At 50.8% G+C, this 25,959-nt stretch overlaps 1 protein-coding gene across 2 annotated transcripts in view; it reads left to right on the top strand.

The window, feature by feature from the left end:
- The window catches only part of IGFBP2 (insulin like growth factor binding protein 2), a 63,150-nt gene extending 40,137 nt beyond the window's left edge, over positions 1-23,013 (top strand). The window contains exons 2-4 of one of the 2 annotated variants that reach the window (XM_075756976.1): positions 16,482-16,705; positions 18,129-18,269; positions 20,560-23,013. In XM_075756976.1, coding sequence (XP_075613091.1) covers positions 16,482-16,705; positions 18,129-18,269; positions 20,560-20,727 — 533 coding nt within the window. In that variant the 3' untranslated portion in view covers positions 20,728-23,013. Of the gene's footprint in view, positions 1-16,481; positions 16,706-18,128 lie in introns of both variants that reach the window. The other variant, XM_075756975.1, reaches the window with a different exon arrangement.
- Positions 23,014-25,959: the final 2,946 nt, after the last annotated feature.

Genomic DNA, 25,959 nt, shown 5'->3' with positions numbered 1-25,959 from the left:
GTCTTCATAGTTAACTATAGGGGAAGTAAAATTTTCCCTGGTTGCTCTTTTTCCATTTTAATATCTTATCTCACCAATTTATCCTGTTTTCCTCTGTGGCACTCCATTGCATTTGCATTTTAGGAAAGAATAAGAAGCTTGTGGGGAACTTTCTCTGCATGTTTTATTCACTTTTCATTATTGATTAGCAGTTTCCATTCTCATCTTCTCTTACACTCAATAAATATGTTGCACCATCAGTTTATATCATATTTTGCAGACATCAAGAAGCAGAGTCCTGCCCCACTGATTTCTGGGCTTTCTATGTATCTCCTGTGCTGCTTGGGGAAGGCAATGGGAGTGGAGATGACACAGCTTTGCTGGGCAAATACTGGAGGTGCTGGGTGCATTTTGCCCCTTTGGAGCTCACTGTGTAAATGGAAGATGCTCCTCACTCCTCCCTCAGAGAGGTGAGGACATAGGTGCTGTGATATTTCATGTGGAGAGAGTGGAAGTACTCTGATAATTCGCTTGGCATGTCTAAAAGAGGTGGCCCATGCAGTGCATTATGCAGTCTGATCTGTGGACAGAAACAGCTGTCACTGTTAAAAACCCCACTGATCTTTTGTTCTCTGTGTGTTGGGCTGTTGTGTGACGAGACCCGTGGATGAACTTCACAGGGCTTGCTCAGCCCGCTGCATGAGAGTCCTCCTCTGCTGGGATGGAGGACCCAGCCTGCTTCCACTGAAACCCAACCTGCCAACTCTGCTGTCTCGGCTGCTGTAACAAATCCTGTCTTTGAATGCTCCCTCCCTACAGAATTTGCATTACTGCTCCTGTGAGGTGTTAAAGGCCACCAGTAACTCTTCACTGCTGACTACAACCCCCTCCCTCCAGGGCTACCTGTTTGCTGCTCCTCCAGGCACACTTTCTAAGTGAGTTGGGAGGGAGGCTTAGTGAAATGAGTTTAACTCTGCTGTTACAGCTTTAGGGATGTTTCTGGTCTGGAAGAGCTGGATGGTGAACAGATCTGTGACTGTATAGGGACCAACCCAGTGAAGCCTATAGAGATGAGATGAGCCCGAGGATTTTCTTTACCCTGGTATTCAATAGGAAGAGTCAAATGCAAACATGATGATTGCAAGCGCATGTGGCTGTCCATCTTGAGGCCCGTTCGGTGAAAACTGGATTTATATGTTTGCCAAGAGAAACACACTTTTTCCCCCTTTAACCCTCAGCAAGCCTTCCAGCTTTAGCCCGGCCGACATCATCACAGTTTATTTAGCAAGGCAAAGCACAGCGAGGCAGAGGGAGTGGTGTGAGAGAGGCCACGGCTGGGCTTTGAAAGGCAGGGATGGGGCGAGGGAGAGAACAATTAGGAAAAAGCAAGTGTTTTGGTGCAGAGTTTGAGTGGGACTTGTAATGTTCACAGTGGTAAACAGCCGGTTAATCAATGCCAGATCGTCTGTTGGATGTCCTCTTAATTACTTCAGTGTGTGCCAGACACTGATATCCTTGAAACCTGAAAAATCTCATTAGAAGGTGCTTTCATTGGGGCCCAGCCAACATGCTTTGCAGGCTTTTGAGAAAGAGCAGCCCGTGACGAGAGCGAGTGCTGATGGGCTGGGGCTGTCAGGGCAGCGATGGGGGTGGCACTGGGGAGGTCTCTCCCCATGTTGGTGTGCCCTGCACAGCTCGTCAGGAGCTTGCGGTGAATCCCTTGCTCTGGGGTGGCGTCCCGGCCCTCCAATTAGACAGGCAGCAGTAAGAGCTGCTGCTGCTGTTTTCCATGTGCTTTGGCTTTGTTCCTGTGCCCTCGGCTTGTGCCAAGGCCTTCTGTATTTGTGAAAAGGCTGGGCATTTTTCTTTCTCTTTAAAGAGGAGGTGTCCTGGCTTCCAGCCCCTCATGAGGGCTGCAGTTGATTTCGGAGGCATGATGGAGGTGTGCGTGGCACACAGCAGGTGCGTGTTGCTTTCTGAAGGTCACCCCTTGATTAAGGGGTCTTCAAAACCTGTCTCAGCAGAACATGAAGACCTGCATTTTGGTGTTAAGTTCTTTCTACTGACTTGTTCCTGTGGGCTGAGATGGAAAGCTATGGAACTGTGAATAAGGGAAGGAATGAGAAGATCACTATTTTTCGGTTTCATTCGGCATCCCATGAAAAGATCAGGCAGGGCACAGAATTGAACCATGAAAGTCATTGCTGTAGAAAGTTGGAAATGTCCTTGACATAAATGACTTCTAAAGGGAAGTATAGAAATTCATAGAGGGATGGGTGAAATATGAAGATCCATGTGCAGCCTCTGGCTCGGAAAGTCCCTACGCCATGGTTTTCCAGAAGCAGAGGAAAAGATCATCCTTACGCTCCTAACATCTGCTGCTGACCACAGCTGTAGCTGCTGGTGGATCATGGAGATAGCAGCCCGGTGCTGGAAGAGCACGCTGGTGCCTTGGCAGGGAGACATGAAGAAGAGTCATGCGCTGGGATCTCAAACAAGCTGCGTGCAGCTGGATGGGTCTGCTCTGCTCCTCCCTCAGTGTGGATGAGCCTCTGCATCATGGTCAACTTGTATTTTGGACTTGTGACTGGTTTGGTCTCTGCACAAGGAACCGCCACAGCCCTCTCCCTCTCTGTGGCAAGCATCGCTGCAGATGCCCTCCACTGTCTCCTCTCCATGGCTTTCATTTGAGGGGGGGGGGTTAATGGGTGTTGCATGCAAGCCATACTCAGCTCATCGGGCGCGTGGACCCTGAGTGGAGGACACGCAGTCAGCGGCTGTCGTCGTAGGTTTTGTTTTTTACAGACCTGCAGTCTCTAAACTCTCTTCCTTCCCCAACTTCACAAGGTGAGGTGTCCTTGTGAGGATGACTTGGGTTGGTGTTCCCATGGGTAGAGTCTAGCTGGGTTCAGTTGGAAAGCCTAAAGAGGGATTTTTTTGATAGGAAAGGTGTGTCTGCTTTATGCATGTGAGCCTTCCTGGAGGAAGGCGAGAGGACTCTCAAACCCGCAGCAACACCCACTAGCAGTTTGTGATAAGAACTGCAGAGCTTAATTACATTTTGACCGTCTTTCACTTCACTATTCAAATGTTTCTTCTCCTGGGCTTGAAGTCTTGTTGGACTGGGGCAGGAAGGACCTGGGGAGCTCATTCAGCTGCTGCTAGTATGTCTTGCTTTTTGCTTGCTTCAGGGGTGGCTTTTGTGTTTAGACATCTGAGAAAAGATACCAGGCAGCAGGGATAAAAGATGGTTGGGCTCAGCAATGCAGCATGAAATCAAACTGGAACACGGCATTGGGAAAGCTGACAGTGCTTTGAATATCTTACTCTTGTGGGAAGGGAGACAGGCAGGACATCGACGCCTGCTTCCATCGGAAGAGTTGAAAGTCAGAGCTTACAAGGAGGGATCAGAGTGATGCTGACTGAACAGGACTCCCTTGTGGGTGGGGGGCAGGAGAACAAGTAGCTGATGATCAGAGCTGCCCATTTGGGGAAATGACTGGTGGGGGTGAGAAACATACCTGGTGGGTACAGAAAGCAAACGGTGTCACTGAGGAGCTTGCTTCTGAGTGTCCGAAGCAGATTGTGGGGATTGCTGCATCACAGCTATGATTTTATCTAGGTGCTTACCCTGAAGCTGTAGTAGTCCTGGTTTCAGCAGGTCATCCTGCTTTTAGCAGGTATAAAGCTCCTGGGCTGCATGTATGGGTTGCATCCTATGTTAGTATCAACTAGCATAATGCATCTGCTGTGCATTTGGTGCTCAGAGAAAGCCAGGCTGCCCACTGAGCAGTCCCAGCCATGGCCCCGGAGAAATACTGTCTGAGGCAGTGTTTTTAAGGCCAGGCTTCGGAGACGCTGCTGGTACCTGCCCATGCCAGATCATGGCCTGAAAGTTGTGGGAAGATGCTGGGCACAGGTCCCTAGAAGGGGGCCAGCCATGGTGCCCCAACTCCTTCCCACAGAAGAGACCAGTCCTGTCGTTCTTCCAGTGGCTGGGAAGCACTTGGGGTGGTTTAGTGGGAAAACAGCCAACTTTGCAGCCAGTACTCCTCTCCGTTCCCAGCTACTGTGTGCCTGGCTTCTACTTTCACAGGGAAACACAAGCATCTTCCAGCATAGGAGCTGGCAAAGGGACTTGCGGGTAACCTTTCCTCTGTCTGGGGGCATGAAGGACTTTTGCGTTTCCTGGAATGGATTTCAAGCGCCCCATGCATCGGATGCAGGCTTCCTGAGCTGGGCTTTTCTGTTGTTCAGGCCACCTGGAAGGATATGCCAGAGCAGGCTCGCAGCGTGATTGTTTGTGAGTGGTAGCTGGCACTACGCAGCCTGCGCTGGGTGGATGGAGGGGGACGTGCGGGCTGTGTTTTGATTCTGCTTTTCCTGTTTGTTGTAACTTGGCAGAGGCAAAGTTTCAGAGACTGCAGGGGCAGCAAGATCCTTTTTCTTTTCTTTCTTTTCTTCCTGGCATGTACTGTGACACCTTCTGCCAGTAACATTTTTTAAAATATTTTTTTCCAGGGGAAACAGAGGCAGAGTGGGAGGGGAGGATTGGTGTGCTGAGGTTCTGCAGCTTTGGAGCACATACACCAGAATATTTAGGATGGGGTTCATTGTCTATAGGGGAGACCTTCTGAAAAGCAACCCCCAGTGTGTGAGCAGCTGTCACAGCGGCTTTTGTTCCTGCTTCAGGTGGGATTTCAGTACAAAAATTTTAAAAAGGAAGAAGAAAAAAAAAAGCAAACCCAAACTGCACAAAACCCTCTCCCCAAGGCCTGTTCAGAAAATGGAGATAAAGCAGCAATAAAGTCAAGTGCGTAATTAAGCCAGATGTACGTGCTTTAAAGCACTAACAGATGTGGCAACCGTGGCTCTCATGAAGTGGAGTTTTGCAGACCAAGTGCGATGGAGGCGGGTGCATGTGCCTATTGCTTTTAACAGGGAATGGTGCAGCAGCACTTTTGTTCTGGGGGGCGATGAAAGCCCTCAGAAGGTATGGGGGTGCTTGGGGCTAATGTTTCCTATTGCCCCTGTGGCTCCTGCCATCTTGCCCCTGGGTTGGCTGCAGTTATGGTGCTTTTCAGTTGCAGTGGTCTGTCTGAGAGCAGTGAGGGTGGGTTAATTATAGCACTCCAGGGCAATTTTATCTTATGACAGATTCTCACCTTAGTCCTCCCGGGAGGTTGCGGCAGTCCCCTGGATGTCCTCCTTCCCCAGATCCTATGCCTGGGGAGTTACATGGCCTCAAATGACTGCCACATTTTGTTTTGTAAATTTAGGGGTTCAAAGATGCAGCTGAAAGCTGTGAGATGCTTTTGGCTGTAAGAAGATGGATAAAGGCCAGGTAAAATCTGTTATTCACATGCTGTACACCACCTGCAACGTACAGGGTGAGTGATACCTGCTGCAGAGCAGCCAGCTGGGTTTTGGCTGAGGAGGCTCAGCTGGGCCACGCTTAGACCATGTGCAGGGCTGGTTTGGAGAAGGACTTAAACTTACCGGTATGCCACAAGGCAGTCAAAGCTGTCCAGTGTTTTGAGATGAACCCCATGCAAACACCCATCCCTCTTGAAGCCCGAGGATTCTCCTGCATTTTCTTGCAGAAGCTTGCAAGCTTCTTGTCTGGCTTGTTAACACAGGCATGGGTAGCTTATTGTAACTTGGGGACCACCCCACCATGTACCATCAGCTTTCTTCTTTAAAGGGCTCTTTACCACAAGCCTGGGTATCTTCCAAGCCTTTAGGTGGTACCTGGATTCTCCCACCAGGAGAGGGGTGCTGTGTAGATCAGGGGCACGGCAAAAACACCAGGGCACTTGGTGCTGAGCGTGCTGGCTGGATGTACATGAAAAGGTTTCTGGAGCTGTTTGAGCAGAAAGCTGACTGTTGCACGTCCAAGCTTCCCTTCCCGTGGTTCAGCTGGCTTATGACATCTGTCTCCATCACTCCGCGTTTTGTGGCAGTCTGTTTTTTAAGCTTTGTGATGCCTCCCTCCTCCTTGGGAATGCAGCTGACTGATCTTCCCCTTTCTTTTCTTCCTTCCTCTACCACAGTTTTATGACTCTCTCTTCCTGCCTTTTCTCAGTGGGAGTCTGCATACTCCTGAGGTTGGAGCTTGGGCAGCTTCATGGGTGGCCCAAAATACAGAGTCGTTTGGAAACAAAGTGAGATCCAGCCCCTTTCTCTACAAAGACAAGAGACCAAAGCAATGACACAGCAGAGTGAAGCAGCAGGCTGCCTTGCACTGTTTCCCTCCCACCTGTGTGGGAAGAAACTTCCCCTTCTGAAGGCCAAGTGACATTGATCTGACCATGCTGTAGATTCTGGAGGTTGGAAGTCACTGAAGGACTGACCATAAAGATAACTTGCATTACGTGGAAGTGCATGACTGTTGAATGCCATAGACAGTTATTACAGATCAGCCGATCTGCAGTAAATTGTTGCCTTCTGGTAGCCTGTCCATGAGTTTGAGCCCTTCATGGCATTACTGCATGTGCGTGCATGTCATTCAGCAGTGGGACACATCCACAAGTCCTAATTTTGGCCAAAGTCCCGTTTATTTCAGTAGCAGTGTTGTATCAATAGAGACTTCATGCCTAGATAGTGGCAGTTGCCTTATTTCAGTAAATGCGCATTGTATGTTAACTAATAAACGTGCATAATGTACACATGCAATACCAGGTTCAGTCCCTTCTTGTGGTGTACTCTAACATGGGGGTTCAAATGCAGCTCTGCCCCTACCTGGGAGAAGGATAAAACAAGGGTTAAAGAAATCTAGCAAAGCGACTGCAGAACTGAGTCAAATACTGCCCCAAGAACAGATGAACAAAGTACTTTGGCATAACCTGAAACACTGCAATGTTGTTTAGCTTGAACATCAAATGAAGAAAAAAACCAAACCCCACAATCTGTGAACAGCTCAACTTGGGGGTTAAATGTGGGTTATGGCAACTCGGTAATAGCCCCTTGGGGGGGGAAGGATAATGTCTGTGAGTGCTGGAGGCAGCTGGGAGGTTCTGGTGGGCAGAAGAAACTCACAAGTGAATTACAGCAGATAGATACTGCTTCTTTCCACTTACAGTTCAGTGCTCTGGCTTTACTTGGAGGCACATGTGCTTTGTCCCTGGGGAATGCAGGTTTCTGGGGAAAAAGCAGTCACAGGGTTGGCTTTGAGGGCTGGTGCTTGGCTAGGGGCTGCATGGGGACAGTAGGTCCAGCAGACCTTGAGATGACACTGGTGGTAATTGCTGTTGGGCTCTGGCAGGGTTTCTGAGAAGGTAGGAAGGAATTATCGTAATAATAGTGCATTTTGAAAAAGGCAGACTTCAAGGAAATGCGCAATGAGATTTGGGTGGGTGGTGAGGGGAGCCCTGGACTGAGCCACTGTCTGGAAAATCGACTGTGGAAAAGTGAGATGTTATTTAAAAACTAGTAATACAAATGGCTGAAGTTCATTCCATTTGCATGCAATAGTCATAATAACTGGAGAAGCCAATGTGGCTAAGGGAGTGGAGCAATACTGGAGATAGGCGAGAGAGCTCTTGCAGGCAGGGTGGGGCACTGCTCTGACCTTTTGGGGGTTTTAAGTCTTTTTTGCTTTACTTGTAGTATTTTTTTCCTCCTGATTTTGAAGCTTTTCCACCTTTCTGCAGGGTGGAAGGTCAGACTTTTGGCTGGTCCGCACACAGCCTTCCCAGATGTGCACAAACACTCTGCAGTAGGCTCCTCTGGTCGTACCCTGTCCAGAGCTGTTTCCCCACCAGCTATTGATCTTCACGGGGGTTGTGAACAAGCACCAAAGGGCACAGTTGGGCTTCCAGAGCCAGACCACATCTTTCTGGTGAGCTTAAGCCATCTTTGACGAGCCAGAACAGACAGAGGGCATTGCCAGAAACAACCCCTAGCTTCTCATATGATAAAGACCACAAAATTTCCCTCAGTCACCTCTCCTTGGAACCAGATGTCTTGTATTTGGCTAAAGCACCCTATCCAAGAGATGCATTACATGGGTTTGAAGACCCCGATGGGTGGATATGAGCACTTCTTCCAGTAGCACATCTTCCCTTGGTGACAGTTTTAAATTGATTTTTGACAGTCTGTCTCCAGCTAACTTGGTGTTTGCTTGTCACTGCCTGCACCTAGAAATGTAATCATCTTAAAATAGGAGAAGAGTCTGAACAGGTCCTGTATATTACACTTTTTCCAAAAATGCATGAGGGAGGCAGAAATGTTCAGTGTGAATGTGGAGAGGAGTTCCTTGTTTGTGATAGTGTGTCCCTCAGATCAGCAGTCCTTCATCAGCCCTTTCTGGCAGGCTGCAGAGTGTCATACCTGGGAAATCAGCCTCGTTAAGATTCACAGCTCCTGTAACTCGGCCAGGCTCTGGCTCTCCTGCAGGAGAGAGAGGTGCTGCATCCCAATGGCAATCAGAGATCATCTAGATAATTAACGTGCAGGCACCCTCATGGAGGCTGCGGGAAGGAAAGCTCTTCTGTGCTATGTAGTCTAGCCTGTGGGATGCAAATTGGACTTGGGGTCAGAGAAGAGCCGATGTTTCCTAAAACAAACTGGGGAAATAAAGGTAACTCAAACAGCAGTAAAATCAGTAGGAAATGAGTGAGGTGGGTTTGTAGTCTGGTTTCATTCTGGAAATTCATAGGAACTGAGGATTTAGGAGCTGAGCTTATACTAGAAGTCAGTGTAGGCTTTCTGGGGTGGCTGGGGCACCGAAGACCACACGGATGCATGCGAGTGACCAGGGGAGGACAGCAGAGACTTGGCCTGGTAAGGTTAATGGCTTATTTCATTCAGGCAAAAGCCCCTAATGACTAAGTAGCAGCTACTCTGGAGATTTTACAGATGGGGTCAAGGTCAAATCAGGAAGCTGCAGTGCAATTAATTTAAGCTTGGAAGTGTTTTTAAGTTAATTCATTTGGTTCTGCTGGGAAGGTCGCAGCTTTGCGGAGGACTAATCGGAGAAGTGCGTTGAAAGGGCTGAGATATGGTTCACTAACAAGGGGGAATGCTTTTTATGGTGGCAGGAAGCTCGGAGAGCCTCACTCAGCAAAACCTTCCAAACAAGTTAAGGTCTTTCGCCTGAGCTAGCTGCCTTCGTGCATGTTGAAGTTAAGCACATGCCCAAAACCACTGTCATCAGCCACAAGATGAGACCCTCTGGCTCCTCAGCTTTTAGGCAAGTTGGAGAGTCTCTGCTGTAGGTGCACGTTGGGATGCTCAGCAGCCCCATGCTCGGGGGAAGAAATGGGTGGAGAAGAAAAAGCAGGATTGGAAGTGAAAGTTGGGTAAGTAAGGGGACTTGAAGCATCCCCCTGCATTTTTGAGGAACCTGAACAGCGTTTTCCCTTATCGTTCTTGGCACGGAGTGAACAGCTGGCGCGGGAGGGAACAGGATGTTGCAAACACCACTTGCAGGCTTGCTGTTGGCAGGAGGAGGGCCGGAGCAGACCTTCCCCAGCAGTGGTTTGTGCTCTGCTGGGTCCACACAGAGTGGGCTGGTGATGTGTTACACAGCCCCATCAGTTGAATCGTTTGGAAAGAAAGCAAACCCTGCTATTTTATCTCTCTTCAGTCTGGCTGCACGTTTCCCTGAAATGGTGGAAACTTACTATTTTTGAGAATTCTGTTCCTGTTTGAGATGTAGTTGGCATTTGCTGACGTGCTTGTAGATATATTGGGAGGCAGAGGAGGACTAATAGGGAGACAGGCAGTCATGCAAACACATGCACGTGCAGAAACACATAGCGGCAGGCTGGGTCATTGCACAAGTCCTGACTGCTTGGGAAACCAGTCTACAAATATGATTTAAAAAAAAAAAAAAAAAAGACTGTTTGAAGTAAAGCCCAGGGGAAGGGACATCTCGGTCCCTCTTCTTCCCTCATCTGACATCAACTCTATTTCAGTATCAGTTCTGTGCTTGCTCCAGGGTGCCAGAGGAGTTTGTGTTTGATGGGGCACAGTCACGTTACAGGGTACTGCGCACTGGGTAAGAGGTTTTTCTCTGGCTCTGGACCTAGGTGGATGGAGGAGGGAAAGTTGTTCTCTCCAGTCACCAGGAATGGGCAGAGAAAAGAGAGCGAAGCAGGCTGCTGAAAGCTGCGCTGCACCGAGTCAACGTCCCTGGCACTTTGCAGGAGCATAAAGCATTTCCGGCGGGATGCCCGAGCCAAAGGAAGGCACTGGGTGCCCCTTGGATCACCCCTCGGTGCCAGCTGCTCAGGGCAGGGAGAGGAGCTTGCTAAGCAACCCCTGGCCAGAACATGCTGTTCCCTCCCCAGTCATGCCCTCCTGGCTGGTAGAGATGGGCTGAAAAGATCTCATAGCAAAAAATAAAGGGTGTTTGCAGAGCCCCAGGGCTCTCGGCCCCAGGGGGTCTCAGAGATGGGTTTGTGGATGGGTTATCACAGAGGTAAAACAAGCTCTTGGAGACTGATGCAGGCATTTTCTGGCTATGATGTGCAATTGCTTTGCTGTTACTGAGCAAGTTGGTGTGATGAAATAACCCTGGGGAGTGCAGTCAGGCAGAGGATCCCGGGAACCTGCCCTGAGGAGCTCCCTGGCAGATGGAGAGATGCTCTGAGCTGATCTCCATCTCTGTGTCTCATGGGAGCCCATGGTTCTGAGACATTTGGGAGATGAGCCTTCCTTCCAGCCCTCCCAAAAGCTGGATGGCACAGACAGACCTGGGCTGCCCAGGAATGCTGACTGTGTGTCCTCTGCAACCAAGTCAAGCGCTTAAACGTCCACATGTCACCTGCACAGAGCTGGATGAGGCGAAGCGGAACAGGCTGCTGACTGGGGAGAGGGGACCAGGAGGAGGTATGGGGGTTTCCTGTAGTTGAATCCAGAAAGGGCTCATGCATGACTCTGCCTCAGTTAGGCCTGTCAATGGCTGTTAAACCCAGTCTAGATGCAACCTTTGGTTCCTGAACTGCTGATTTCCAGGAGGAGAGCTGGGGAGGGATTGCTCTGTAATTGTGTCATTTCTTGTGTTCCTCCCCGAAGCATCCATTATGGGCCTCTGTCAGAGATGATGTCCTGCGGCAGGGAGGCTTCTTTTCTGCTGTACGTCCCTCCTGCATCCCTTCTCCTCCCATCGCCCCCTCTTTGACATGGCCCATTTCTCATGCTCCTTCTGTGGCATTTCCCAGCCGTGCTTTTTTTTTTTTTTTGGTGCAAAGTGAAGAGTGAAACTTGAGCAGCTGCTTTGGTTTTGTCTGCCTCTGGAGAGCTGCGTCCAGCCCAGCTTGATTATGCCTGGGGCCAGACGGTGTACCGGTGCCCCCGCGTTTCCCCTCCACTGCCAGCTGAGCGCTGATGGATGCTGTGCTGTGGCTCAGCGTTTTGCAGTTTGGCAGCGGTAATCGGCAAACCCTGGGTCCTTTTTTGGGTAGGATGGGCCAGAGGGCCTGGGGGGGACTTTGTTCTTGGCAGCTTCTGCTGCGAGGAAATTGCAACGCTGGTATAATCCCTGCTGGCAAATGTTTTCAGAGGTATCAGAGCTCCAGGTCAACAACACCCACAGCAGAGCTATTGCACAGGAACCTTTGCCCAGGGCTCTCCTAGAAATACTTTGGAGACTGATGAGGCAGAGGTCACCAGGACTGAGGTCGGGGTTTGTCTGCTCCTTCCCCACCTTTCTGCAAGTAATTCTCTGGCCATGGCTGTTGTACATATTAAAGGTCAGGTTTAAAGGCCCTGTCTGCTCTCAGGCTGTGAAAGAGAAGTGCTGGGCTCCTGGCAGCCTGGGACAGACAGGTCTGCTCCTTGAAATAAAAAGTGACAAGTAAAACCCAGAACAGGCACTTAAATTATCCTAAAACGGTAGAACTTGTGGCCACAAGAGACTAAAAGTGGAAGGAAAAACAACCCCCAAAAACTAGATGAGACATGCAAGACTGCTCAGTGTGAAAAATCACTTTCTGGATGCTGCGTTCCTGCAGCCCCAAGTGCTGTCGGTCCTGTGCACGGTGCAGTGCCAGGGCAGGAGCGCAGGTTCCTGGGTTCGCTCATCGATTCCCTGTGTGGCTTTGGGCAACACTCTCAAGTTTTTTTGTGCCTGTATTTTTTACTGTGTGCAACCCAGGATGAACACCTCTCGAGGGTAATTAATGAACTGCGAAGCACTTTGATGTTTTCAGAGGGAAAGTGCTGGCTAAGGGAGGCTGTGATTGCTGCAGGAGGGAGATGTAAGCCCTGTCTAGCCTGGGACATAGCTGGGACCAGAGTCTAGCAGGGCTCCAGGCAGGTTGTTGAAGGCCACTTGGGTGAAACTTTATGTGGGTCTGGGACCTTAATCAGTAGTTTAACACTATGCAAACATTCCGGACAGATAAACAAATGCATGTGAAACCCTGTGGGCAAGCTGTTGTCAAAGGAAAAGTAGCACAGAGAGAGAGAGAGAGCAGCGATGGAGAGGGTGGCTCTGGTCCTTGGCATGGTGCGTGTTCCCCGTGATACAGGCTGGCCCTCTCGTGCTAAGTGAGTGCTACTGGCTCAATCCCGTCCCGCAGCCCAGATACGCTTCAGGGCTCTTCAAAGGGATAAAGATGTATTTTTAACTTCAGGCAGCTGCCTTTGTTTGTGTGGTGCTTTTTTCATCTTCTAGCTCTGGAAGTGGCAGGTTGTTTTTAAGCCCCTCTGTTTCTCAGCCGTCTCAGTGGAGGTGCCTAGAGGTCTCAAATCAGATTCCCAAAAATTTCAGCACTGGAAATTGGTAGCCGCTTTTGAAACTGTTGGCAAGACTGTGCAGCTCCCTACAGACGTTAGCTGATGGCCATTTGAACATGCTTTTACCTCAGCCAAGTCCTCGCCCCATTGAAGCAAATGGGAATTTTCCTTGAAAAAGGCCATAAAGAAATCATTTTCTTGGCATGGAGAGAGGTGTTTCATGGGCTCCACATCAGTGTTCAGGAGAACTTCAGCTATCTGCTTTGATTCCTGCCACACTTGTCCCACCCTGCACAAAGTGCTCTCTACCTTTTGATCCAAAATAGCACAGGAGATGTTTTCCACATGCCATAGGAAAATGGAAGAACTATAAAACTTGTTTTGGAGTTTGGCACCAGTCCGTTCACAGATATATTTAGCGTGAATTGAAATTGGGCAGCAAAAGGGCGTTTGCCAGGATGACAAATGAATTAGGGTTGTATATCTGAGGCAATTGCATACCTGCCCATCCCATTGCAGTAGGGTTGATGGGTGGCTTAATTGATTCATGTATAGTCATAAGCAAGCACGCACAATTTGCTTCTTTTGGGCAGTGTTAAAAAGCATTAGCTGGCTGTAAAAAGCATTGTTTGGCTCACGGCATGCTCTGTTTTCTCCCAACCTCGAGGCTTGATGTCTCCAGTCGTCGGTTGTTGCTATCTGGTCCATTTGCTCTTTGAAATGTGGTCCATCACACCTGATGCTCAGCCTCCTCCTGTGCATGCAGCTTGTCTGTAAAGGAAATCCGGGTGCTTTGCACATGGGGCCAACTTCTTCTGTCCTGTCTCTCTTCCCCAGTGATTGAGCCATCCGTGCAAGCCCCAGGTCAGGAGAGCTCCTACTTAAGAGCAGCACTGGGGTTGGGAGAGGGGAAAAGCTGTGATGGGGCTTTGCCATTAGCCCCATGTGGATCAAGCCAGCTCAGTGGCAAGGTGATGGTACAGCTTGCAGTTGATAGCAGCTAGACCTTCCCAGCCTCTACTCCAGGCTTGCTCCTGTGATGGTGCCTGGGGAGCCAAGACCAATCTCTCCTGTCCCTGGGTGTGTTCATGCACAAGGGCTTGCACGCTCTGCTCCCATCGGTGGTTTTCTTTGGGCTGATATTTGTTAGCATTGGAAAGTGGGAAAAATGAGTGAAAATATTATCAGAAGCAGGTTTTGTGAATAAATCAGCTGACAAGAGGCTTACCAGCTCGCCTTCGTTTACTAGCACAGTGCTTATTTGGGCAGATGTCTATATATTTTAGTTGGAGGCAGGAAGGAGTGAGAATCGATGGGGGAAGGCACCACTTCCAGTTTACTGCTTTTCTGTCAGTTTGTACCATCGGTTTTCTGAATGAAGCAGGGGACTGCAATGTGTCTGAGATGCTGCCCTGCTGCTGCACTTGTTCTGCTGTTGAGAGCTCGGTGGGACACCAAGGAGAAGAGCACAAAAGCCTGTTGGAAGGCTAAAACCCCCTTAAGAAGCTCATTGAGGATCAGAGCCTGGCTGGTCTTGCCCGTCTCTTGCACGGTGCTTTTTCATTTGATCCTGTCTGAAGGGCGGCCTCATGGCCTTCTCTCTTCTCACTATGTGTTTCTAATTAACGGGGAGACTGTTGTATAAACAGAAGATTCCTGCTCAAAATATTCCTTGTCCGGCTCCTAGGATGACAGCCAGATGGCAATTGCCAGGCAGCAGCCCAGACTTTGAGCTCGCCCATCTGGCTATCAAACCTGGTCCCAGTTTTCATCTGGAACCAGTATTGAGGAAAGTCATGAACTTTGCCAGATTGGTTTTGCCCCGTGTTTGCTTTTCAGTTGCTACCTAAGCAGCTAAAAACCTGCAGACCAAATGCATTTAGTATTTCTGGGAAGTGGGACGATCCCAGTATTGGGAGATCTGAGGCCAAAATGGTGAGGAAGTTCAAAAGGATATTGGACAAATCCATTGAGGGATGGGTCTGTCAGTGACTTTTAAATCCTCTGGGTCAGATGCAGTCTCCAACCATGAAAGTGCTTTTACTGCTGGTCTGCAGCACAGATTGGGAATGGTCCTTCTGGCGTGTGTCCCCAAGCAGCTGCTGATGGTCTCCCATGGATGGTGTGCTGGGCTGGGGTGGCTCTGTGATCCAGCCCACTTGGTCCATTCTCTTACCATCGGTCTGCAGGCAGCCGCATGTTTGCTGAGTAAGTTCAAACAAAACTCTTCTTACAGTTTCCCCTGTGTGAACCTGGGGTTGTCACACCTGAAAAGAGCTTGGAAAGCTGTGGCAGAAATAAAACACTTGCTATTATGATTTTTCACTCTCTGTCATGACAGTAGAGCTATGCTCTGACAAAACGTCACGATGCAGCTTCTGAAAAAAAGGAAATGTTAAAATCTGTCAATGCTCTGTGTGCTTGGTCTTCCAAGAAGCAGGAGAGATCCATAAATTAAGCATTGTGACATGAGCTAAAGCATTGCTTGCTCTCCATTGTGCACAGTTTGATGTGATTTCTTCACTTCTATGTAAGTGCCTCAGTTCTGGAGGGCTGAAATCAGAGGTGCTGGAGAGAATGCTGATGTTGGGAGGCTGGGTGCTACAGTTCCTCCTTGGCATATGCTAAAAGACACTTCATGTTTGTCACCACTGTAGAATCAGAGCGGCCTGGTCTGTCCCTGTTGTGGGACCTGTGGAGCTGCTGAAGAACTTGTACATACAGAGATGTACTTAGTCTGGGTTATTGCAGTGAGAGGTGATGTGTGTGCCTAGGTTGAACCATAATCTGGGCTGGAAAGGACCTCAGGAGGTCTTGGTCCAAGCCCCTGCTTGGGGCAGGGCCAGCTTCAATGTTAGATCCAGCTACAGTTAGACATGCTTGCTCAGCCAGACCAGGCACCAAGGAGGGCTCAGCTGTCACTTTCTGGGCTTCTGGAGATCTGTCCTCATTGTCACCGTGAAGTCCAAAGGGACTGGTGTCTGCGGCATTGTGACCGTTGTGTCCTGCTTTGGCAAGGATTGCTCTCAGAAATGGCACCCAGTGAACTGGCAAACCACACAAAGCAGAGAGTGGAGGAGGTGGAACAAGTCCAGTGATTATCCCCAGATTTCTGCAAACTGGTTTTGAAATGGCTGAACTGGCTGGGGGTCTTGCAGCTTGCAGCAGTGGCAGAGTTAGGCCCAGGACATGTGGGGCATCAGAAGTGGCCAAATGCAGAAGCAGGGAGGATAAATGAGTAATGCACTGTATGACAAATGATGTGAAAGACAATATGGCGAGGACAATCGCTGAAATGGTAGGATCTCTGAGGGAAATTAGGGTGGCCATAAAACAGAGGCAAGGTATTTTTGAAAGCAGGCCTGAGAATTTATTTTAGCACACTAATATTGAGTAAGTATTCCTGGAGATACTCTGGGGGATGATAGATGGACTCAAGGTATTTTACTAATCACTGTGGTTTTAAGTTTTGGAGCCGAAGTACACTTGGCATTCCTAACCCAACTGGACTTCTGATGGGAAAATTACATTCTTTGGGAAGTAATTTAGAAGGTCAAAGAAAAACGAGAAAGAACTTCTCCAGCAGCGATTTCCCCTGCTCTCTAAACTGTCTTTTAGTGTGGTAATAACTCCAGAATGAAAGGATCTATTCTCACCTTCCAGATGAAAGGGCTAATGCAATTTAAAATTTTTGCATGGAAAGATTTTATGGCTTGGTAACCAGCCATGCTTGAAAGCGATCCAGGATGGGATGAACACGTGAGAGAGCGCCTGGCTGAGCTTGACCCTTTCCTTGTCTGCCCTGTCCTCTGCAGATAATGGCGATGACCGGTCCGAGAGCATCCTTGCCGAGAACCATGTGGATGGCACCACAGGGATCCTGAGTGGAGCCGGCGGGAGGAAGCCCATGAAGACGGGCATGAAGGAGCTGGCGGTTATGAGGGAGAAGGTGAACGAGCAGCAGCGGCAGATGGGCAAAGTCGGCAAGCCCCATCACAACCACGAGGACTCGAAGAAGTCGCGGCTGTCGGCGGGCAGGGTGAGAGGGCAGAGGGGTGCGGGGAGCTAACGGAGGCAGCTGCAGGCTCACCAGGGAAATGCTGAATGCAAAAGCCTTGGTGACATTGTGACATTTGCAACAAACTGTCTTAAAAAGGGAAAAAAAGAAAAAGAAAAAACGGGGGAGAGGGGGAGAGGAAAAAAAGGAAAAGCAAACATTTGTTTTGGCCTGAAGCTAGGGCTGAACACACCATCTGATGAACTTTGATGTGCTGGCAAGGAGGTGTTATTTTCATTGCAGCTTCACCTCCTGACAGCAGAGCCGGAGAAGGGGGGTCCCGCTGGCTCAACACCTACCTCCGCAGGGGTGCGAGCGTGCCCTTTGCCTGCCCGACCGGCTTTCTCACACCCTTTTTCCCTAAGCAAGGCGCAAGGGGATTTGGGGGGTGGGAGGGTGTCTGCCTGCTGCAGGGCAGCCCCAGTCCAGGTTGGGGGGGGGGCCCAGAGCCCCTGAGGATGGACTGTGGGGCTGTCACGTAGCTGGGAGAGTGCCCGAAGTCCTCCCTGTCCCCTTCTTCGCCGTCCCCGTCTCTCTGCTCTCCGGTCCTTGGCCGTGGTTTCCCTCTAGTGGGCAGATTGGTCAAGGCAACGAGATGGGACGGAAAGCCACCCTGAAAGGTCTGTAATACATAGCCCTGTAAACATATAGAGTATTTATATCCGAGGAGTGCAGGGACAAAAAGAAAGGGGCCTTAAGAGTCCTCACTCCTTCCAAGAAACAGGAAAAGCAGAGGTTCAAAATAAGGTGCAGGCACTATCAACTTAGAGAGCTCCCACACTGCTGCTGCTCCTTTGTATAAAACCCCAGCAACTACAAAAGCAGAGAGGTGTGGGCTCACTCCGGCTCACATCAAGCGTAATTCAACCAGGCTGCCTTGGCTGGGAGCCCTGGCTTGGGGCTGCTGTGGAGCAAGAGGGGTGCCTACTGAGGCTGGCTTTGCTGGGTGCTCTCGTTCCTGGGGCTTTCCCTCCACTCCCATGGGGTCCCACATGCTTTGAGTTGCACTTCTAGGCCAAAACTGCATCACAGGTGTGGGATCTGGGCTATGCTTATGGAAACCATCCTGGCCTGTCTGGATTAGTCCTGCTTCACATCACTTGTTACCACCAGTGGGACCCATGGGAGCATCTCTGAGGCTTCTCCTCCCCTGTGTCACCAGGACCTGTGACCTGGTGTCATGTTGGCTCTTGGCCATGTGAGGCATGTGGGAGAAATGTGTGCATCTCCCCATGTGTATCTCCGCACATCGGCATGTGTGGATGTGCCTTTGGGTGCCTGCACATGCACACAGGTGTTCATCCTTACTGGTGTTTCCATTGTCCAAAGTGTTGACATTGTGAATGGTCCCATTGTCCTGATGTGTTTTTTTTGTTTGTTTTTCTGCTTTCTGGGCTCTTTTCAGACCCCTTGTCAGCAGGAGCTGGATCAGGTCCTGGAACGTATCTCCACTATGCGGCTGCCAGATGAGCGAGGTCCCCTGGAACACCTCTACTCCCTCCACATCCCCAACTGTGACAAGCATGGCTTGTACAATCTCAAACAGGCAAGTGGGGAGACCCAGACTCCCAGGGCTGGCTGTACTCCCAGCAGTTGCCCTCGGCTCAAAACACATCCCCCCCGATGCACAGCCAAGGGGGGCACGCAGCAGCTGAGGGGTGGGCTGATGTCATGCACATGGTGTGAAGTGTGGGGTAAACAGCAAATGTCGCATGTGGCACGGACAGGTTTAGTAACACCCAGGTGCATCTGCAGCCACAGGCAAGCAAATGGAGACGTGACACCCATATCCACACGTGGCTGCAGGCAGCCCAGAGATGGGGAATCAGTTTAGTTCAGAGCCCTTTTGTCCCTGTGAGAGCTCCTTATCTGCCTGGGATTATTTTCATGTGCCTTGAGCCAGGTCTTGTCCTGGCTGGGCCCCACTACAGGGGAAAAGCGGAGAGGGTCTGAATGCTGGCCAGTCTTGCAGACAAAGCAGAAAGCACTTCTCCTGGGGTCAGGAAGGTTTCTAGCACATTTTACCAGTTTTTCTCCACAAATCGAGGTTCATCCCACAGCTCCAGGAGGGATTCCTTCCAGGCAAGGTGGGGGTTTGGGTACAGCTTCCTTCTGAAAGTATTTACAGGACCCAAAAGGACTCAAATGACTTAATGTATGTCTGAATTTTGACTTCTTGGCTTCATTCATGCAAAACCAGCAGGTGTCAGTGGCTGAGGCATGGGAAAAGAAATGCCAGGAAAAACCTCTTGGCAGCAAAATACCAGGGTCCAGGGTCAACTGGCAGCCACGTGTGAATAGTACCTGGATATGAGCCCCCCTTATAGCCATGCATAACTGAAATCTTGGAGGGGACCCCAGAAAACCTGCTGTTTTCATGCTGAAGCCTTTTTTTCAGGGCTACTTCTACCCCTTGATTAGCAGCATTAAAAAAAAATAAATAGTATGGTCTGAGATAATCTCCCTCCGTCCCTTCTCTCCTCCCTGTCCTGACTGGACCTTCACCCCCTGCCTCCCCCTGAAGAGCCCCACAGGCTGGCTGGATCCCTCAGCATGAGCACACGTGAAAGGGGTGCATGGAGCAGAGCTGGCAAATTCCCAGTAAGGAGATGAGCTGTGTCTGGGGACTGAGCCTGGTCAATGCAGCAATGTGTTGTGTACAACAAAAGAAAAGACAGTTTGTGCTGCTCCTTGTGCCTGGGAAACAAGTCAGCCTGCACTGGAGGGTGCAGATGGGTTACATGCTGGTCACTGCTGCAGAAAAAAAGAGAGGGGGCAAAAATTGCTTTCTCTTCTTGCCCCCCACCCTGCCCTGGCTAAGGGCAAACAAGGCAAATGTGAAGCAATACTCATTTCCTTCCATCTGGGTTTCTAGAGCTGAGTATCAGCTCCTTTGCATTTTCTGGAAATCAGATGCCAATAAAAGCATTCCCAGTTGCTCCTACCTCCTATGGGCCAGCACTTGGGCAGAGGGTGCCGGATGCGTTCTGCTCCTGAGGAGGCTTTTTGTTCCCTTCTCTTTTTGTACTTTTTATTCCCATGAACAAGGCTGCATTTTTTTGCCTCACTCCAGCTGCACAAAACGGTCTGAATTCAGCTCTATAGAGTGCACGCAGAGCCCAGCCTGCTGGAGTAACCTCTGTGTCTCCCACTATGTCCTGTTCAAAGATGTAGCTGCTGGGAATGGAGGGATGAGCATCAGGTTCAAAGTGCATGCAGCCCTGCTAGGGCAAGAGGTGGATGATAATCATTAGGGCAAGAAACTTCTCTCTGACCAGACTAGGCTGTGGAGGGGGCAGAGTCCAGGCCTGGATGCACCATGGTCCCTACCTCTGTGCTGGGACAGAGTGAGACCCTGTTGGAACACATGTTTGGGTCTGACCATGGAGGCCTTGCTCTCACATTTGGTTTGTTTAGCCTAATTTGGAAGTGAAATCAAGCTTATGCAGCCCCTCTGTCAGTCTGTCTTCTCTCTCTTCCTGCAGGGATTTTTTGACTGTGTGGGTGCTTTCATCCACAGCTGATAGAGGGTGACGCATCTCGGGGACAGTTATCCTTGTGGTTCATTAAAATCAACTTTTTGGTTCCTGACACAGCCCCTGGGGGAAGAGGTCCAGCCGTCAGCCTGGACCCTTGGAGCAGTGATGCTGGTGCAGCACAGACCCTGGGGTGTCCAAGTGCAGCATCCCTGAATCTTGCCTAAATCCAAACTAGCACCAAGTTGCTGGAGAAACCCCAGCTCTGCCTGTGTTTGGACTTTGGGTTTGTGGGGCTGGAAAGAGGGTTTTGTCCCCCAATTTCCTCAGCTGATGCCTGCCCTCTCCCTCTCTATGCAGTGCAAGATGTCCGTGAATGGGCAGCGTGGCGAGTGCTGGTGCGTGGACCCCATCCATGGGAAGGTGATCCAGGGTGCACCCACCATCCGTGGGGACCCTGAGTGCCACCTCTTCTACACAGCCCATGAGCAGGAGGACCGGGGAGCGCATGCCCTGCGGAGCCAGTAGACAGACGTGATCCTGCTCGCTGGAGGTGGCTTGCTGTGGCCCCAGTGCTGGATTTTACATGGGTTTCAGCGTGTCTCTTTAGGCTCTGGAAGAGACTGGGGTTGGGTCCTGTGTGCTGCCCTCCTTCCCCTGCTGCCCAGCTCCTGGGGAGGGGAGGGATAATGGGAGGGGAAGGGCGGTGGGGGGGTTGCAAGGAGAAGGGACTGCTTTCCTATAGTCTTTCACCCAACGTAAGCCAGAGAACTGGTCTTTTTTGCTCCTCGCCCTGTGACCCTGCCCTCCCTGCTGCTTTGTGGCATCTTCCTGCACCCTCCAGCACAGAGCGCCTTGTGCTCCCCAACACATCCCAGGGGATAAAACCCCTCGCCGTGGGCGGGAGTGGTACAAAAAACAAAGGAAAACCCCACACTTTCCACCTCTTTCTCTCCCTTCCCCGAGACCAAAGACTGTAAATACTGCGTCGCCTGCCTCTTGCGTCCTGCCTGTCCCCTGCGCCCCAGCCCGGCCATCGGTCTTGGCATGGGATGTGGTGTGGGAGGGAGCGAAGGAGGAAAGCCGCTGGCTGCCCAGCTGGAACATGCCAGTGTGGTTGGGATGCGTCCCCCAAGGAGGCATCAGTGAGGGAAAGAGCTAAGGATGAGACAGCCCACCCCCAAACACCCCTGGGTGCTTTTCTTCCTGGTGCTGGGGCACAGCCAGCCCGACAGGGACCCGGCTCTAGTCGCTGGTCTAGGAGGATGGGGCCTTTGGGTGACACCGAAGCTAAATGCTTGATTTTCCAGGGGATTTGAAGGGCTATTGCCCAGTATTTCTTAGGATCAGCTTATGATGAGGGAGCTAAAGTGAACTTGCTGGGGCTGGGTGGAAGGATGCTTGTGTAGATTTAGGATAACAAGCCAGTGAATGTCTGTCTCTTTCTCTCTCATTCAGTCTTTCTTTCTAGATAGGAAAAAACCCATCTAAAACCTGCACTCCCAAGCAGCTGCCCTTGTCCCTCCATTTTTGCTTGGGACTGGAGTGAGCATCTGCTATTCAGCACACACTTTTTCTTTTCTTTTTTTTTTTTTTTTGTAAGTAAATTACAGTATATATCTTGCTTTGTAAAGGCCCTGACACACATGCACCCCTCTGCCCACGTACACATTTGTATAGATTAAATCCAAGCGATTCCAGGCACTCTGAGAGGTTTTGCTCTGGACATGCTGCTCTGAGGAGAGATGTGTCTCTGCTGTTATTTCACCTGTTGATTTCTTTCTGTACAGAACACACCAACGCCGAGAATAAATAACTTCCCCCATTGCCTAAGCAAGGAGATTTTATTATTTTCTTATCTTTTTTATTCTTTTTTTTTTTCTTTCCCCTTTTTAATATGGGTCCCATTTGCAGAGCAATTGCAAAAAAACCTCTCCTTACAGTAAAGTCTCTGGCTTTCCTTAAATGAAATCCAGGGGTGGGGGTGGTGGAATAAAGCATCTCCCCATTTCTGGTAAATGCTTCTGAGTAGCAAACAGCCTCCAGATCCCAGGTCCTCCGTGAGGTTAGGTTGAATAGGGTGGAGGGAGGGGGTTCCTCGGTGAGCATGGGTGCTGGCTGGGAGCTCCCTGTGCTTGCATGGTGGGGACCAGGCAGCAAACCTACCTGACCATGACTGGGACCTGCAGGGATGGGACCAGCCTCTGGTGACTGCCAGCACACCCCAGAAATACCAAATGGTGCTGGAGAAACACCACATTGGTGTCCCCACTGCTGATAGCCCCTCGCCTGGCGACTCTGATCTGTAGAAGGAAAGGCAAAAAACCCAACAGGCTCTGGAGGAAGGGGAGCGCTGGGATTTGTTGCTTTTTTCCCCCCTTCTTGGCCCCACATTTCAGATCCCAAGTGTGAAGGGCACAGGTGGGCTCTGCAAATTAAGCCCTTCACGACTTTGCAGGGGTTTGGATGTGGCAGTGGAGGAGACAGGGAAAGGAACCCCTTTGGAAAGTCAGGGATGGGGATGTGTGCACGTGGATGTGTGTGAGAGGGAGTGAGTGCACGAGAGAGAGAGAGAAAACACACCTGCATGCAAAGCCAAGTAACTGTAAAAATGATGCTACCTGTTTTCTGTTAACATCTGAGGGTGTTCTGCTTTTTCATGTAAACCTTGCACATGCTGGCTCTCATCTGCAGTTTGTACTTTTTGGTTTGTTTAGGAATCAGGAAGTTTTCTTTTGTGTTTCTCTTTTTCTCTTTTGGAAAAGCTGAGCTGCATAAAGTTGGAATAAATTAAATGGGATGCCAGAAAACTCTCATCTTCCCCCTCCCCACTCCACTCTGTTCATAGGACACATTTCCTGATGCATCACACGCAAATTTGGGCCTCTTCAGCTTTTGTCGTGGGGTTGTTGTAAACACCGAGCCCAACAAGTGGCAATGGGAGTTGGGCCTTTCATCATTACTGGTACCAGTTCTATGAGCAGGGAGGAACTGGTGTCGCTCATCCACAGGCCTGCTATGTTCCTGCTCTACACGTCATACTTTGTGAGTCTGCAAAATGCAACCATGCCCTCGAGTCCTCTGAAGTCAGCATCTGGCCAGCATGTGTGCAGAGACCATCTCCTTACCTGACAGCAGCTAGGTTTGGTGGAAAAGGGTGGATGAGTCCTGCTTGGCTGGGCAGAGAGGACGGCAGCGTGAATGTCCTGTCCAGCGTGATGCTCATGAAGCTCCCTGAGGTGCCAAGAGGCTGCACAAGAGCAGTGGTTTCCTGCTCCTTGAACAGGGGAGCAGCTTCGCAGGCAAGGTCCTTCCTACCCAGCACGGGGACCTCAGGGACCTTAGCAGATGCTTGGGCAAAGGCTATAAGGAGAAGGGAGCTCCACTCTCTCCAGCTTCCCAGCCTTGGTATTTCAGGGCCTTCTTGAGTGGCAGTTGCATCTAACCATGCTGTTTATTAGCCAGCAGGTGGACCTGTTCTCCATGAATCATCCACGCTCCTTTAAGCATCTCGGCATGGTTTTGGTCTCCTCTGCACCTCATGCAAAGAGTTCCTTGGCTGAGTGGGGCACTGCAGGGAGGAAACCATCCATGGGTTTCCATGGAGGACCCTCCAAGGGCTCTCCCCTTGACTTGCTCAAGGAGAACAAAATTTGAGCCAGCCAAAAAGCCAGCCTTAGTGTTTCCTTGTGAAGCCTTTGCCCAGAACGGGCTGCTGGGAAGGTGCAGGGAGGCCTGGACTGTGTGTGGGATCAGAGCTTGGCTGAGCTGCTTCACTCATGGGGCTGTGGAGATGGGTCCCTTGAAGGTCCTGCACCAGGGTGAAAGGTGCTGCCTAAGGGAGCATGGTGGCACAGCTTGATGCTTGGGGCACCATGGGGAGACAACAATAATAATAAAAAAAACCCCAACCCACACTGCATTCAATTAAAATTGCAGCCTTGAGGGTGAGGCTCCATGTGGCCCCCAAATGCCAGCACCCAAGTGACTGGTTTCCCTTTGGCCTTCCCAAAGGAACGCAAAACCATGGGGCTGCTTCCCTATCTGTTTTTTCCTACCCCATATCATGATGTTGAGTGGGATTGATGTGTGCCAAGGGAGTGGGCAGTGGCGGGGAGCACCAGGACAATGCATGGGGACAGAAGGCAGCAAGCACATGGGGCTGCAGGGGCGGGGGGGAGGATGGGCAGGATGGGGGGTGGGATGTAAGCTGGAGAACATGGGAAAAGGAGCAAAATTAACACTGATTACCATCCCGTTTTCTGCCCCTGGGGGAAGCTGAAGGCAGCTCAGGAGATGCCACAGGAGGTATGCCAATAGCACTCTGGGCCACCAGGATGCTCCAAGCCAGGTGCTGCCCAGGGAGGGCTGGGGGTGGAGAAGTGCCCAAGCCCAGAGTCAGCCATGCCTGGAGCTACACTCTGGTGCAAGGGCTAGAGGTGGCCTTTGCACCTGAGTCAAGAGCCTGAGGGGGACAGGAGCCCTCAGCCCAGCAAAGGGGGCTTGCAGCTGGCCAGGCTCCTTGCAGAGGGGCAGAGAAACAGCAGTAAGGCAAGGGGAAAAAAGAGCTTCTGGTTAGGTTTTCCCAGGGCTGCAACACAGCCTTGAAGGCTGCAAGCGCGTGTGCACGTGTTATGGGTGTCACTGTTTGGATCCTGGCTCTTCTGGGGCTTCTTCTGGGCTGCCTTTGTGCCTCCTGTACTCTGGGTGATCAGGTGTGTGTTTGGGCATCAGGACCTGGCCAGCAGCCCGTGGGGTACTAGCTGAAACCCTGGAAACTCTGGTGTACATACACAAAACTATCTACACTGGCAAACTACAGTTTTAGTGCAGCACAAAAATTATACACTAATATAAATAATATAATTAAGACTGTATGCTGTATCTATGTACAGCAATAGCTACCTATATATATGCATATAGCTTGTGGATAGGAGTATGACCTACTAACCCATTAGCTGGGGGTAAAAAACCCAAACAACACTAACCTTTTGGGTGGAAAGCCCATTGTCAGTGCCTGTGTGGCTGAAAGCAGCAGCTGGGCAGGAAGGGCAGGCAGCACGGGCAGCGCAGGCAGCACAGGCAGCGCAGGCAGGCTTGGCACGCTGCCTGGTGCCGGCTGAGACTCCTGCACCGTGGGGTGCCCAGGGGGATTGGGCCCAGCCTTGCGGTGTGGTGTGGGGGGACAGCGGGGTGCAGACTCCCCCTACCTCACTCACTTGGGCCAGCAGGTTTGGGCCCAGCTGTGCTATGGGGTGAGAAAGCCGTGGGGGAGCAGGTGGCTGTCCCAGCTCCAAGTGGTGCAAATAGGATGGGGGATACGTGTTGGCACACCCACGGACCCCAGTGGGGGCCAAAGGGAACCATTTTGCCTCCCATCCTACTCTGGGCACATGGGGGTGATGCTGGCAGCCAGTCGAATGGAGGGGATGGGGGACACAGGAGGAGGGAGATGAGGGGGCGAGTGGGTCAATGAAGGGTGATGGCTGCATGGGCAGATCCAGCACTGGGGAGGACACAGGGCAGCAGGAAGGGCTACCAAGGAGGGCTACCATGAGGTGTCTGAGGACCACAGCCTGGGCTGCCCCAAGGATGTCACAGGCACGTTCCTGCACACTGGGACACTGGGACGAATCTTCCAGCTGCCCAGAGAGATCTGAAGCTCAAACACCATGTCTGATCCCAAACTGTGGGGCTCAATTGGGGATAGCATCTAGGGGCTCAGCACCACTGGCAGCCAGGCAGTCTACCCCCATAACC

This window comes from Balearica regulorum, chromosome 6 (assembly GCF_011004875.1).
Source record: "Balearica regulorum gibbericeps isolate bBalReg1 chromosome 6, bBalReg1.pri, whole genome shotgun sequence".
In the NCBI taxonomy this organism is placed as follows: domain Eukaryota; kingdom Metazoa; phylum Chordata; class Aves; order Gruiformes; family Gruidae; genus Balearica; species Balearica regulorum.
The sequence above is the reverse complement of the archived record's forward strand: the minus strand, read 5'-3'. Positions and strand labels throughout refer to the sequence as shown.